Source organism: Pteropus vampyrus, unplaced genomic scaffold, assembly GCF_000151845.1.
Source record: "Pteropus vampyrus isolate Shadow unplaced genomic scaffold, Pvam_2.0 Scaffold7, whole genome shotgun sequence".
NCBI classification, from domain to species: Eukaryota; Metazoa; Chordata; class Mammalia; order Chiroptera; family Pteropodidae; genus Pteropus; species Pteropus vampyrus.
In genome coordinates, this window is record NW_011888788.1 from 9,144,721 (window position 1) to 9,161,405 (window position 16,685).

General features: G+C 35.1%; 1 protein-coding gene across 1 annotated transcript in view; it reads left to right on the top strand.

Annotated features, from left to right (window-relative positions):
• Positions 1-16,685, top strand: part of SPTLC3 (serine palmitoyltransferase long chain base subunit 3) — a 146,484-nt gene that overhangs the window by 62,806 nt on the left and 66,993 nt on the right. The window contains exons 5-6 of the mRNA XM_011370277.2: positions 8,230-8,354; positions 10,301-10,394. Of these exons, the coding sequence (XP_011368579.1) occupies positions 8,230-8,354; positions 10,301-10,394 (219 nt within the window). The remainder of the gene's footprint in view (positions 1-8,229; positions 8,355-10,300; positions 10,395-16,685) is intronic.

Consider the following 16,685-nt stretch of genomic DNA (forward strand, 5'->3'; position numbering starts at 1 on the left):
ATCTTGGTTTCTGAAAGCCTTTGGCAATTTCCTGATACTTGTTATAGTTCTGACAAGGTAATTGCCCTTCTCTTAACAGTGATAGAAATTATAGCACATCCAAATTTCAGCTAGTAGACTTATTTCTGCAAGTGTAAATTTGGCCTTGTAAGTTCAGCAAAGTCAAGCAAACGTAACAATTCAACAAGATATGCCAATAATTTTCACAAGTGTAATACTTGCCAGCAAGGTAGTACCTAGGATGATTGAACAAAGTTGGAATTTATAGAATTTTAGAATATGTAGATCAACTACTGCCTCTATCCACTCATACAAATACCATGAGATGAGATACATGAAGTCTAGAGATATTTTTAATGACTTGTCAATCAATGTTCACACAGTCAGTAGACTGAGAAGTCAAGACTAGAGTCCTGAGTCCAATGGAAAAGCAGTTTACTCTATCCCATACCATTCATAGCTAAAACCAATGACCATCTACATCAGGGGGTCACCAAACTAATCCAGCTGCCCCTCTTTCTATAGTGTCTGCAAGTTACAAATAAATTTTACATTTTCAAGTAGCTTAAAAAATAAAAATAATATTTTTCAACATGTGAAATTATATGCATTCAAATTACAGTATTCATAGTAAACTTTCATTGGAACAGAGCCACACCCACTCTTTTGTGCATTGTCTATGACAGATTTTACTCTATAATGGCAGAGCTACAGAGAACACATGGCCCACAAAGCTCCAAATATTTTCTGTCTGGTCCTCTATAAAAAGTTTGCTGATGTAGACAAGTACTGCCATCATAGCAACTTGGGAATAAGAATCCTGTAGATTTAATACCAGCTGTCCAAATTTTCAGATCCAGTGCATATCAGCATATATCAAACTTTACTCTTCTTTACTTCATTTAGAATAAATCCTGTTCCATCCAAATATACCATGGATACAGATTAACTTTCATTGTCATAGGCACCTGTGTATGTCCTTTAATGGCACTGATATTAACTTGAGGAAAACCAAGAACATCAACAATGTCTACCCCTAACTCCCCACATGTAGGCAATTATCTGAGAATAAGGATATTTGGAGTGGCAAAAGTACTACTTGACAGAAATGTAACTCTTACAAATGTGTTCTATACCCTCCTTATAATACAAAAAGTTAGATGATAGTATAATCAAATACATTTCTGATTATCTTGGTACTTGTGTTTCTTCTAATTCATAGGACATAACCTAAATGAGTAACATGATTCGTCAGCTGGTGTTAACTAACAAAATTAGGAAGACTTGACTTGTAGAGTCAAGGAATTTACCCAGGCTTCTTATATTTTTCTTCTACCTATTTCATGTATGTTTCTTATTCCTTTGGGGCAAATAGCTATTTATATTTCTTTGAACTCTATGCAAACTGAACACCCTGTATACTATGAGTATATTTTAGTGAGCCAAGGAGTAGGATAAGCTTTACAAGTAAAAAGCTGGAACTGAAAGGCTACTCAAAGGTATATATATTAATCTCCATCCATGCTAGAGGGTAGAACCTATCCATTTTATCATACACCATTTCCAGACTTAATTCTCTGCCATTTCACAGAAGTAAAATACAGAAAGAATAATGGAATCACAGAACTGAGTATAGACAAGTTTCCTAGTGTTTAGTCTAACATACTTTTACAAAGAAGCATACCAAAGTCCAGAAAGTCTCAACTTTCCTAAGGTCAAATAGCTAGTGAATGAAAAAGCCATGTTAATCACAAACTCAGGTTTGCAAAAAGTGTTCAAGTCCTTTTTAAAAAAATAAGTTTAAGTTGACTCCAAACCCCAATCTACCTGTTTTATTTTTGTCCCAAATTGGGGCTCACATTTATTGAGATAGAGCAAAGGTTGTAGGATATTGTGCAGTTTCTAAACACTGGAGAAGTCTCCCTGGTCTTTGGTCCCCAGTTGAGAGGCCCACTGGTTCAGTGAACACAGTCCCTGTGCTCCATCAAGCCAGGTATTTCTGTCCCAGGCTAAGGGCTAAATAGTGGCTGGTGTGGATAGGAAACCCAGTGCCCAGCATTCAAGCTGCTCTTGTGCCTCTTGCAGTTGTCCCCAGGCAGATACCACCAAGAGATGTATATGGATCCAATGACCCCACTCTTGGTCAAATCCCCCTTACTCTCTCTGCTTCCCAGATACCATGGTTTCTCTCCTTTGAGTACACCTAATGTAATCCCTTCAATTTGTGTAAGCATTTTCCAGGCAGGAAGGAAGCAATTTCAACTTTGGGCCCTATATCATGAACCTCTCCAGAAACACAGGACTAAATAGTGCCTGGCTACCTGCTAAACATGGAAAGAAATAAAGAAAAAACTATGGAGAACACACATAAGTTATTATTCAAATTGTCCTATAATGTTCATAAAAAATCTCTATATTTTTAAAAACATACAGATGGTTAGCATCCCTTAGGCCAGTGGCTCCTAAAATTTTCCTGTTTTGGAAAATGCCATGGAATAGTGATGATGTGTTCCTTCTCTAGATTCAGACGTGCTGAGTTTACATCCTGGCTCTAGAGTTACTAACTGTGTAACCTTGGGCAAGTGAACTCTCAATCACTGGTGCCCTTTTGTGTAAAATTGGGATAATAGCAGTACTATCCTCAAAAAGTATATGACAATTAACTAAGATAAAGCTTGAAATGTTTCCACATGGTAGGTTGGCATGTCTTTAAGTAGGTGGCCTGCACTTACTAGCTCTGTCTCCTTTTGGCAAGTGACATCTCTTCTATATCTATTTTCTCATTGATAAAATAAGGATTAGGGTGACTATTTTATAGATTTTGTATAGGTGTGATGATTAAATTAAATAATCATGGTGCATTAGTGGACACTCATTATATACTGCTTCATTCCACTTTATTCTACCTGTTTTGTTTTAGAGGTGATTTTTAAAAGCAAGAGAATCAAATCTGAATTAGCTCTGTATAGTAGATTATAGTATTGTATCAATGATAATAGTACTGTCATTACATAAGAGAATTTCTTGTTTTTAGTAAATGTATGCTGAAATATTTAGGAGAAATGAGGCATCATGTTTGCAATTTACTATGTAGTTCAGAAAAAATTACATATATATGTATGTTTGTTTACATGTGATATATGTATGTAATATATATATAAATGGATCCAGAAATATTTATGTAGTAGGATGTAGGAAATGTAGTAAAATAAGGAATTTTACTACATTTTGAGGAATCTGGGTGAAAACTATCTAAGGATTATTGGTACTATTCTTGCAACTTTTTCATAGGTCTGAAATTACATAAAAATAAAACATTAAAGAAAAAATGGTAAGAACGTTAATTTATTGAGCATGGGGTAGAGATCATCATTTGATCTACTTAAGAATTCTTCTCTTATCAGGATTCTTTGTGACAGAAAGGCTCATCATAATTATATATCCATGCCTCACTTAAGGTTTTTGTTTGTACCATATTGTAATTATATACTAATGCTTTAACCTGTCCAAAGGTAACAAGTGGTTTGTTAAAAGTGAAGGAGTGGATAGGTGGGCAGATAAAAGTTTTTTGTTTGTTTGTTTGTTTGTTTGTTTTTCATCAGAATGGAAGGTCTTTTAACCCAGCAGCCATGGACTATGTTCAGTATGACAGTTTGTTCTAGACTCATTTCAGGTACCACCTGAGGCTTCTTTCAGATTTTTTTCTGAATGTTTCACAGAAAAAACAATGTTACTCAAGAGGCATTGTAGATCTATAACCCCATCAGACTGGACACATGCAGAATAAGGAGAAATGCAAAGTATTCTAAGAGTTTTGGATGGTAAGCCAAAAGGTAAAATCCTTTTGGTAGAAGAGTCAATGCTAGTTTTAATGCAGGAATCACTAGTTCAAGTAAAGGGATTCAGAGGTAGACTGATAGCCATAGAACAACTGGAACAGCCAGAAGAGCTAACTGGCAGGTTGCCATGATAATAAAAGCCTGTTCCTAAGTCAAGTCTAAGGGATAATCTACAAACAGGATATTCTGAACAAAAAGTGACTACAGTCACAGTGTAGAAATAGTCCTCACCTGTGCCACACAGAAAGAATTGGTGGTTGCGAAACAGAATTGTTAATAATTGTAGTGCCACACTCTACTATTAATCAGTGTCAATATGAAGGCCAGTGCTCTTTATGTTCAGACTAGAATGCATGAGCCAGTCAATGTCGAAAGCATATAAATTATATGCAAAAGCATATAATAACATAATATTTCTACTTTTCTCCTGAATCTAATTTGTATTGACTTGACTGATAATGGCAAATACAGTATTTGGCACATGAAACAATGCTGAGAAGCTAGCAAAAAAAATACACTCAGCTTGTATTTATTCTTTTATTCATGGGATAAATAAACCTTCAGAATAAGAACAAGTGTCAGTATTGCATAATATATCAATTTGGCGAGCCCTTCTCACTAGCCAATTTATGAGTGTTGTTCACCTTCAGAGACTGAAGACTAAAGTCATAGAGAGACACAAAAATTTTTGTGGATTTGTACCTTTGGTTAGGACTATAGTTATGCTTTCTTGGGGTTAAAAAAATGCTCATATTTATATACCAAAAACAAAATGTGAATATAATTTCTAGAACTAATTAAGTACTCAGATCACCAACTGTAACTTGGCGTGACTCAGACACCTCAACTCATTCAAAATGTGGACTGAGTGTGTGTAGACAGCAAGCTAGTTACATTTCTGTTGACTCCTTTGTTTCTCCAGGGTCTTCTTACATTTTTATTTCTTGAATGTGAAGAGCAGCAGGAGGAAAGCAGCACTGGATTAACAGAAATAAGCCATACTATTTATTATTCCTTAACAAACCCTACCTGACTCCAGACCAACTCATTATAACTTTAAAAGGTGTAGCTTCCTGAAGTAGAAAATATTAAGCCATCCTGGGAATCTTTCAAATCTGTTTATGAAATCTGAGCTATGAACACTAAACAGAGAAATTCTATGATAATGTGGTTTGGGATTGGGGGCTATTGTTTTCGACAAATGAAGACAAGCCCCTAGATGGAAAATCACTCATAACTTATAACTCAGCTGTAAGACATCTGCTTATAGAAATGAGTATATTTGTGCATTACTAACCACCTCACCAATGAGAATTCAGAAGGTCCGTATCTAGAGACCTCATGTGGACATCTTCATTTCCTGTCTTTTCCCTCTTTTTAAGCTATTGTTAATGATAGAGGCCTCGGAGAGGACAATTTCTCAGGATGTCCTTAGACACACCCACTTCTCATTGGTTGACTATTTGGTTGCTTATAAAACATCTTACATTATCCTAAGAAGTTTTAGTGATGCAACTATTATAGATAAACCCCTGAGATGGCAAATTTGGGAAGATGAAGGTGGAAGAAGACATCACATAGAGATTCATTGTGAACTTCTACTCATGCACTTCGTGTTAACTGAACTAGAACACAGTTGTCCCCTAATCCTCTGGATAGAAACAACTCATATAGAAAGTTACTGAAGTGGCAAGGTTTGGAAACCCACTATCATTGCTGGAAGCCTTCTTCAGATTTAGACATTTTCAAACTGGTGCTCACTGCCTAGTCATGTTGTTGCCCTTGTGGTTCTTGGCCTTCATTCCTGGGCCATCCTCTACTCTTGGCTCATTTCTGTCTTCATTCTCCATCTAAAGATAACATGCAATTCAACAAGCACCTACTACGTGTCAATACTGCACTAGGCAACTGTGGTTGCCAGGAACATCTCACACACAGTATCTGCACCCTGAGGGCTCTTTCTATAATAAAAAAGATTACTCCATGAACATCCTCAGTTCAGCTTAATAAGTGCTATGAAGCTATGCTATCTCAGAAGAGAAAGTGATGAAGTTTGCCTGAGGAAGCTGGGAATAACATCCCAGAAAAGATGTCGTGTGTGGTGGATCTCAAAGAGTGAGAGGGAGTTGCAAGAAAATGATTATCTTTGGTGAAAGAGCACTTGGAACATCAAGGAAGCACCTCTCCCAACCTCTCTGGAAACTGTGGGGCCACTTAACTTTTCAGTGAAAAAGCTGGAGCCAGAACCCAAGTCTCCTCATGCCCAGGCCAATGGTCTTTTCACTACCTATTCTCAAACCATTCCCTTTGAGATACAGTCTGTGTTTGGAAGAAACAAATCTGACAAATGATTATGTTATCATGCTTTGTCTTTACATTTCAGTTTCTCTTTTTACTCCATAATATATATTTAATATTAAATTTTTAAATTATAATTTAATGTTTTAACATTTCCCTAAAAATCTTGAGTAAGATTGGTTTTGCTGGAATACTTATTTTACTATGGTTTCTGACAATTGAGGAACAAATGAATTCTGGTTTGAGAAGAAAGGCCACCAGTCATCTGTTATATGACAGTGCGACTTCTCAGGAAATACGAAGTTCAATCATCAGATGCCCACTTCCATATTAAAGGCAAAACAAAACTCTAAACCATTCAATGCCTTCTAAAGTTTAATCCCTTGCCATTTTAGTGCAAACTAATTTACCAACTTAAATAAAATTCTGATATTTCACTCTGTATAGTAAAATATGTTGATTATTAGGTTGAAAGAAGCATGTTTATAATAATTCTGAATATGCTAATGATATTCCTCTAACTTAAATTTGAGTTAAATCTTCCCCTACATTCCAAGGGTGCAATTACAGCATATCCTCACATGTACTTTTTTCTGTTCCATTAATTGTATCACCTAGAGCAGCACTGTCCAATAAAAATACAATGCAAGACATATGTGTAATTTAAAATTTTCTAGTAGCCATGTTAAAAAAAAGTTAAAAAAACAGGTAAACTCAATTTTATAATACATTTTGACCCAGTATATACAAAATACTATTATTTAAACATGCAATCAATATAAAAATATTAATGAGCTATTTTACATTATTTTTGTTGTATTAAGCCCTTAAAAATGGTGTATATTTTATACTTACAGCATATCTTACTTCAGACACTAAATTTTCATTGGTTAGAGTGAAATAAGTGAAATGTAATTCTACCAAAATAATAAAGTTATGTTTTATGGGAAATATTTTACATTGCTTCAGTTTTAAAATTTAAATTAACTAAAATTAAATAAAATTTTAAACTTAGTTTCTCTATTGCACTAACTACATGTAGCTTGTGGCTACCACATGGGATGGTGCAGCTCTAGAAGTTAGAGCAAACAGAAAAATATGGGTGCATTAAAGTTTGCTCTCAGTAAAGCGTGAGGGAATTATGTATAAAAATGGGTCAGAAAATAAGCATATAAAAAATAATAGAGTGGTAAAAATGTGAACTTTGGAGTTAGACTACATTACATGTTGGTTTTTATCTGTGACCTCTTTACACTTCAGTTTTCTTGTCTGTAAAGTGATAATATCTGCATTATTGGACACTTAAGATTAAATGAGATAACCTAAGTAGTGGGCTTTGAAATCTAGCACATTCTGGAGGTTCAATGAGTTATAACTAGAGTTATTAGTATCTATGAAAGTCATGAGACCTGTTTGCATTTAGTGTGGGGAACCTGTGAGGGGTTATAATTTAATTACTTGTGGGATATAGGGTAAGGAGAGAGAGAGACACAGTGGCGCTCTCTCTCTTCTCCTCCTCTTTTTTTTGATAAATTTTATTGCATTATAAAGTATTTATATAGAAAAGTGCACCAATCATAAGTGTACAGCTCCATGGATTTTCACAAAGCAAGCATGCCCATGTAACCAACATCCAGATCTAGAAACGAAACATTTGGAGAATCTCAAAGCTCTCCTCATGCTCCAACAAAATAAACCACTATCCTGATGACTTCTAACACTATAGGTTAGTTTTGTCTGTTTGTAAACTTTACATAAATGGACTCATACAACCTGTGTGAATATATGTGTCTTACTTCTTTCATTTATTCATATATTTGTGAGATTTTTTTCATGTTGTTGTATGGGGTAATAGTTTATTCTTTCTCATTGCTGTGTTGCATTCCACTATAAAAATATCCCCACAATGCATTTATCCATTCTACAGTAAATGGAAATTTGGGTTATTTCTAAACTGGGTTTACGGCAAATACACCTGCTATGCACACTCTTATACATGTCTTTTGGTTATGGGTAATTACTGGAATTTGAGTTTTCAATCTTGGATTTATTGAAAAGAGAAGACTTACTCATCCTGTCATTTCATTTGCAGGAACCTTAAATAAGCATAAAGAGTTGGAGGACCTTGTGGCTAAGTTCCTGAATGTAGAAGCAGCCATGGTCTTTGGGATGGGATTTGCAACTAACTCAATGAATATCCCTGCACTAGTTGGAAAGGTGAGAATTTATTAACATAATTGTCTTCTGCTCTATTATCCCTAAGAATTATAACTCTGAGAGGTCCTTTTCTTAGGAAAAGCTGATTGGGTGTCTAGCTTTTTAAATAAATGTACCAGCTTTATCAAGCAAATCTCTTAATCATGATATTCTGCTTATAGAATTGCAGCCTTAGAAGTGGGTCAAATTTCATTTTTCATGATGATTTAGCAAAATTGATTGAATTTTTAGGCTCCCAAGTCACCACTTGCAATGTAGTCAACACATATTAAGCATTTATTTAAACAAAACATTTTGCTTGTGTCATTCATTCATTTTATTTATCCAATAAATCACTTACTGAGAATCCACTAAGTCCTCATATGAGGCAAGATATAGGGCATGCAAAGATGAACAGGACCTGTGCCTTGTAAATTTATGTAGTTTACAGTCCAGTGGGAGAAAAAACGCACCAAATAAATAGGATGATTATTACAAAAAGGGTTTGTACATACATGGGGAAGGACAAAAGAGGTGCCTCAAACTTTTCCTGAGAAAGATTGGGATGCTTGTGCAAATTGGGTGACGTGAGAACTTAATCTTTTAATTATCTGTTAAGATAAATAAGTTATTTTCTTAAGACGAGGAAGAAGAAGTAGCATTTGTAAAACACAAGGTTTGAAAGAACTTCAGTACAGGGTAGTGGGTGAAGAAGAAACCAGAGAGGAAGGCAATTGCCAATTTGCAAAGAGCCTAACAGTATAAATCATGTTAAGATGTTTGAAATTCTTCCAGAGAAAAATGGGGAGATGATTGGTTCATTTTAAGTAAAAACAAATGCCATAACCAGCTTTATGTTTTAAAAATATCTGACTCATGATAACTAAATATAATGTATGATCTTTGATTGGATTCTGCATTAAAAAATAAAAGGAAAAAAAACATGTATAAAAGACATTAAGATATTATTAGAACAGTTGGGAAAATATGAATTTGAATTGTATATTAGATGACAGTATTATAGAAATATTTAATTTCTTGGGTGTGATAATTGCATTGTGATTTCATAGGAGAATGTCCTTGTTCTTAATAAGTACATGAGGTTTATAAATAACTCTCAAATGTTCACCAAAAAAATTATAACACACACAGGCCTAGAGTATAGAATTGTGACAATTTTGCTGGTTCCTGCCTCAAAAACTTAAAACATGTAATGTTTGAACTTTCCAAAATACAAGGAAGAACTCAGATTCTGGGTAGCCATGGAAGACAAATGGCTACCATAGTTTGTATCTGCATTTTTGGTATGGCGGAGCAATTTCATAATTTAAAATTTTTTTAATTAAAACAAAAAAAATTTACAAACAGTAATTTATAAGCAGTAAATTAGATTTCCCTTTTTCCACTTGCCTCAGACTAAATTGTCATTAATATTTTTCCAAAGCAAATTCAAATTTTTTAACTGTAAAGCAGTAATGCTTTTATCTACATGGATATCAATACAATGGAGAATGATAATTCAGAAAACAAGAATTTGCAATGTTCTGCAGAAAAAGACCCTTGCCTTCCAGATGGAGTACACTAAAACTGTCTCAAATAAATCAGCATCGGATAGAAGAGCCCCAGAAATTCTACAACCCACCCAAAAGTATATCAGTTTTCCTTTCAAACATCAATCCTTTGGATGCTAGCTGATACTTAACCAAGATCTTAAATGACCTTTTCTGCTGAGAACCATATGTAAATGATTAAAGATGTAATCCCTTAAAACGATACCCATTTTCATCTGTTAATTGCTCTATGGTATTTTAGTCTTACAGATACCAAGTTAACTCCTGGCCTTGTAAAATTGAAACAGGTTTTGGGAATCTGTGTTTCAAGCGTTGCAGTGTCTTTCTGTTTATACGTGTTGTTTTTACTTAATTTTATTTATTGACCTATGTTTTGTGTGTTTATTTTCTGAACAGGGATGCCTCATTTTAAGCGATGAGTTAAACCATGCATCTCTTGTGCTTGGGGCCAGAATTTCAGGTGCAACCATAAGGATCTTCAAACACAACAGTGAGTATCAATGTATTTATTCAACAAGTACAGCTTGCTTCTAGAAGGAAGTGATTGATGGGGCTTTGTCCTTGCTCTTCAAACTGGGAACTTAGCCTAATGAAACACAATTATGTTTATATTCACTACTGGCTTGTTAACCTCTGCTGACCCAGAACATTTGGTTGACGTGCATTTAACACTCAGATTGCTAAGTATAACCCAAACACATCAGTGTCACGGTTAGTGGTCTTGCCGCACGACCTCTGAAGACATGACCAATCCTTTAGGACTACAATTTAATTATTAGGAGTGTTATAATTCTTCTTTTTCTGTTACTCTGCCTTGGGAAATTTGAAGACTTATTTGTTTTATTTTATTGTCAGGTAAGAAGTGATCTTCTTCCTTAGCATAATGCTTCCTTTCATTATCCCCACCCACCGCATGGTCAGACACTCTCGCCCCCCCCCCCGCCCCTCCACACACACACACACACAAGCAGTCTATTCAACTTCACTGAATAGCCCTTTCAGGCTCTGTGTTCTGTGGTTGGGTAATGAGGAGGCAGAGGCTATTTCTTCTTAGAGACTTGATGGTGCAGTGTGAGAAATATTAAGAAATCCTTAGAAGCAGGTGGTGAATACCTGAGTTCTATCATCCAGCTCTGCCCCAACTTGTTGCATCACTTTATGTAAATCTTTTAATCTTTCTTGTACTCAGTTTTCTCATCTGTAGAATAAGAGCGTTGAACTAAGATGTATAAAAATCCTCTTGGTTTAGTTTCTGATTCCAATTCTTCATTACTGTCCTCGGAATGCTCCTCTCCTACACACGTGCAAACATACACTTGATTTCTATCTATTCTCACCATCTTTCTCTCCTGCTTCCTCTCTACTTTTATCTATTCATCTTCCTTGGCACTCCAATCCATCTTCCAAGGAAGTAACAAAGAATGAAGTGAGAAGAAAACTGATAAAGAACTGAGGGAGAATTGTTACAGTTCTGTTATGTCCACTTCACAGAAATCTCAAACCCAAGAACAATTGTCCCATGGAAAGTAAAGCAGATACATAGGAGAATTCTAAAGTGAACCTCTTTTCTAACTTGTAGAGTTATTCTAATGAAAAAATCTGCTCTTACTGAGTAGGGCGAGGTCTAGTTATGCCTTTAGTTAACCACTTTCAGCAGATGTCTGAATATGAATATTCTGGAGTCAAGTTCAGTCAAGACCAGGCCCTCACCCCATTCAGGTAAGGTCTTTCACACCTATAACTCAACTATGACATCCAGGTCAATGTTAATTCAAAATACATTGTCTCTATTTCTTAATTTTGCATCAGACACTCAATTTTGGTTAGTCTCTGATAAACCACATTATATTCCTCAAGTTCTGTTTCATTTATCATCGATTGTCACATATAGACTCATTATTTTGACAGCATTGGGAATTCATGTCTGGAGTTAAATATCTTTTAGAGTTTCAAGAAGTGAGTTTATTAAGAGACAATTTTGCAACACTCTTTTGAATCTTTAGCATGAGGGAATTGGTGATCAAAGCTTTTGTCTACTTGGGAAAGGATAAAGAGGATAGTTGACAATTATTCAACTGTAGCTCCATCCATAGATATGGTTAAATGAGATAATCTCATTCCTAGAGGGAGACATATTCAGATTGTTACCTGTATGGAACAAATGAATCAGATTATAGTCAAGGTTAACCTCTCATTTCTTCACTTCATTCTACTGAGAACAGTGGCCAATGTTCCTAGTTGTACAATAGAGGCTTCTAGAAGACATCTATGAAAGATCAATCACTGGACCCACCTCCAGCCAACAGATTCCAAATATCTGGGTTGAGGGTCAAGGCAGTTGAATTTTTTTCCATGCTCCCCCATATGATTCTGATTCACAATGAGGAATATAAACCCTAGAATCTTGTTTTCTATCCTCTTTTAGTTTAGGCTGACCCTGGATCTTGTCAGTGTGCCCTGGAATATATCACCAGATACACATCGTCATATTAACTATCATCACTCTTCCTCTCACCATAGCAAGCACTCTTTTATACTTCTGGTGTAAAGTTGGCAAAAGGAGTCAAAAAATGAAGAGAAAGAAGTAAAAAAAATAATAATACACCTCTTCTGATTCAGGCACTGTGTTAAGCCTTTGGAGAACCATAAAAACAATTGGTAACATCTTAGCTATGTGAAAGTTTACAATCTAGTAGGAGAAATAGATGTGTATGAAAGTAACTGTATTGTGGGTTAAAGCATAAAAAAGACCACAGCGATAACAGGCAGTGGTTAAGAGTACAGGCTTTGGCCAATGTACCCACTAGAATAGCTAAAATAAAAAAAGATGACAGCACCAAATGTTGGCAAAGATATGGAGCAACTAGAACTCTTTGCCATTGTTGAAAGGTAAAATGATACAACTTATTTGAAAAACTCTTTGGCAAAGTCTTATAAAGCTAAACACATCTCTGTACTATGATCTAAAAATTCCATACCTCAGAATTTCTAAGTGAAATGAAAGTGTATATTAACAAAACGTCTTGTACAAGAATATTCAAAGTAACTCTATTCATAATAGCCCCAAACTGGAAACAGCCCTAAATTTAATAGGAGAATGGGAAAAAAAATTGTGTCTTATTTATATGACTCTATAATAAAAAAAAGGAATAAACTATTAACACATACAACATGGATGACTCTCAAGAAACATTATAATGAAATAAGCCAGACACAAAAGAGGATATACTATATGAATTTGTTTATAACAAATTTAAAAACAGGCAAAAATGATCTATGGCAACAGAAATCATAACAATGCTTGTATCTCAAGGTGCCAGAGGGAATTGGTAAGAAGAGGTATAAAAGAACTTTCTGGGTTTGTAAAAATGTTTGATATTTTAGTTGGAGTGAAGCTTACATTTTTATTAAAACTCATTACATTATATGCTTAAGATCTGTATATTTCCTTATAAATAATTTTTCATAAAAATATAATTATCATACAACATATATAAATTTAAAATGATTGATTTGGTATTTTTAAAAAAGTATAGGCTTTGACCCAAGCATTTGTGTTTTTGTTCTATAGCTTATTAGCATGTTGTCCTAAGCAAATTACTTAACCATCTTGGATGTCAATTTACTTATTCTCAAAATGAGGATAACTACAATACTTGATTTATGATAAGTTGGAAGAGACACATAAAGTGCTTACTTAGCATGGTATCTGGTGAAGGAAACTACTGAATTGTTTGTGCCTGCTGTGTTGTTATGATTATTATTATCCTTATTATTGTTATCACCAGTACCACTAAGGGACAGTAGCAAACATTATGGTGAATGAGAATAATGCAGAGGTCATTTCACTTTGGAGATTGCATGAAATGGATAGTATTTGTCATAGATTTTGAAGGATTAAAATGATTCTAATCAGAGATGAGAAAAAGATATTTCAAACAGAAGAATAATCTAGAGTATGCAAAGAGCCACAAGACCCCCAGTGTGGCCTAACTGTGTGGCTGAACTATTGAAGAAGAGCCTGAAAAGTAATGCCTCTGCCAGTTAATGTAGAGCTGCTAAGATAAACAAGCTAAGTTGGATGCACTCAAAAAAGCAATAAAAGGTATCTGCAGTTTGCTTCATGTCATGCTGTTCCCTGGATGAATTGGATTTGCTCAAAGTATTTGGTAGCCCTTTCATATGTCCAATGGAGATGGAAATAGAGATATAAACCTTGAATTAAGCTAAATCTTTAAACAGCAACAGATGGAAAAACCCATCTATTTATGGAGTGTAAAGATCAGCTGTCCCCATTGCAATTCTCTTACTACTTCTCTATGTCACGTGTATTATTGTTTTAAATTAAGCCTAATTGGAGGTTCTATAAAGATGATGATAATGATAATTTAGATAGATAGATAGATGATTGATAGATAGATAGATAGATAGATAGATAGATAGATAGATAGATAGATAGATAGATAGACAGACATGCATACATACCCAACAGGGAGATTAAGTGAAAGTTTTGTTAATCACTAACCAAGCATTTCCTATTCTCCAGTTTAAGATTCGTAGGTAGTGATCCTCCAAGATGGCCATGATCTCTCATCTCCTAGTATTTATGCCCTTGTATAGCCCCACCTGCATTGTCTCAGGATTGGTTTGCATGTTCCAAATAATATAATAGAAGACATGATGTGTCAGTCTTAAGGTTAGATTGTAAATACAGTATGGCTTCTGCCTCTCCTCTTTCGGATCACTTGTGAAGATATTTAGGCAGCCTATGAAGAAGAACTGAGGCCTCTTGCCAACAACCATGGGAGCAGGGCATCTTAACTGATCCTCTGGTCTCACTCAAGCCTTCAGATGACTGTAATTCCAGACAACATCTTGAGTGTAGCCTCACAAGTGTCCAGAATAACCAGCTAAAATTCTCAAATTCCTGATCTACAGAATCTGTGAGATAATAAGTGTTTATTGTTTTAATACTCTAAATTTGGGGCTAATTTGTTACATACCAATAGATAACTAATACAGCTTCTCTGGCCACCAATAGATAACTAATACAGTTTCTGCTGGGGCAGAAACTCGACACCCAAGTGTGACTTCCTGCTTCCTCCTCCCCTGAACTGAGAATGAATGATTATTCTAAAATGAAGGGCTCAGCAAAACCTGAGTCCTTTCACCCAACTACTTTACCCACCCAGTCACTGACAAAGAAGCGAAAATAGAACAAGTTGGAAGACAAGCTGTTCTTGGTTTACATGGAGGCAAGAAAGTTGAGAGCCTGTAGCATCTAGGTCAGGAAGTGAAATAGTGTTTGGCTAATGCTTCTTGAGAGAGTTTCCCATGGCCAACATGGCCAAGGAATGTCAGGCCCTGACCCACCATGTTAGCAACTCCTTTTTGGTGAGGAGAGGGGCAGAAGTGACTAGAAGTGCTTCTTTTCTTATTGGCTAAGGCTGAAATATAAAGAGAATAGACAATTATCACTTGCAATCCAGTTCCACAAACAGTTGCCAAAAATACTGGTCTTATCTATGGATATATGGAGTGGATGCCAATAACATGAATACATCAGTACAGATTGTTTTCATAATTTTGTTTAAGCACTAATATAAAATACAAATGATTTAGCCAAAACAATGTAATGGAAAAATTTATAGAGCAAAGCCCTATAAAACAACTTAATTTTAAATATTCGTATAAACAGTTGCAGTTCAACTATAGATTGAGTCTTTCCATTCATTCCAACTACTTAGTAAATGATCCAAGGATACAGAGCAGTTCAACCTGCTTCTCCCGGTCCAGCCCATATCACCCTATGTAGCTATTTCCTATCTTCTTCTTCAGATTCCAACCTCAAGATAACAATTCCAGTGAAATTACACCCAAAGGAAAACATAGTAACTATATCAAGGAAAAATCAGACAACATCTGGACAGCTGGTAACAACCATTGTTATCAATGAGAAGCAGATAAACATTGTGTATCTCCATATGTGATACTCTAAGGACTCAAAATCGCTTATGTAGTATTCAGAGCAGAATGCTGAATTTTGTCATTTAACAACCCAAATTAGAAATGTTTTATTTAAAAAAATAAAAGCAGAATGTAGTCTCTAAACATGTTAATATAAAATACAAAGAAAGGCTGAGGCGATGGTCCAAATTAAAGGATACTACAGAGCTGTGACTACTAAGTGCAATATCTGATCCTAGACTGGCTTTAGAAGGAGGCAGGGAAATGCTATAAAGGGCATTACTAAGCCAATTTACAAAACTGGAATATGGGCAGTAAGTTAGATAATACTGGATAAGAGTAGTAACCAGTGTGAAATATACTGAAGTGGATAACCATCCTATAGTCCAGGAGAGACAAACTATGGCCTGTGAGCCTAGAATAGTTGTTACATTTTTAAAGGTTGTGTAAAAAACAAAGAAGAATGTGTGACAGAGACCATATGTGGTTCACAAAGCCTAAAGAATTGCTATATGACTCTGAACAGAAAAAGTTTGCTGACCCCTGTTATAGAATATAAGAGAATGTCCTTATTCTTAGAGAAGACACACTAAAATCTTTAGGAGTAAGGGCCATGATATATTCAACTTAGTCCAAATTCAGAAAAAAAATTGTTAGTGTATGTGTGTACGCACACATATATATACAGAGGTAGATGGACAGATTAATGATAGATAAATGGATAGATAATACATAGATAGACAGACCGACAGACAAATGATAGATAGATAGATAGATAGATAGATAGATAGATAGATAGATAGATAGATAGATA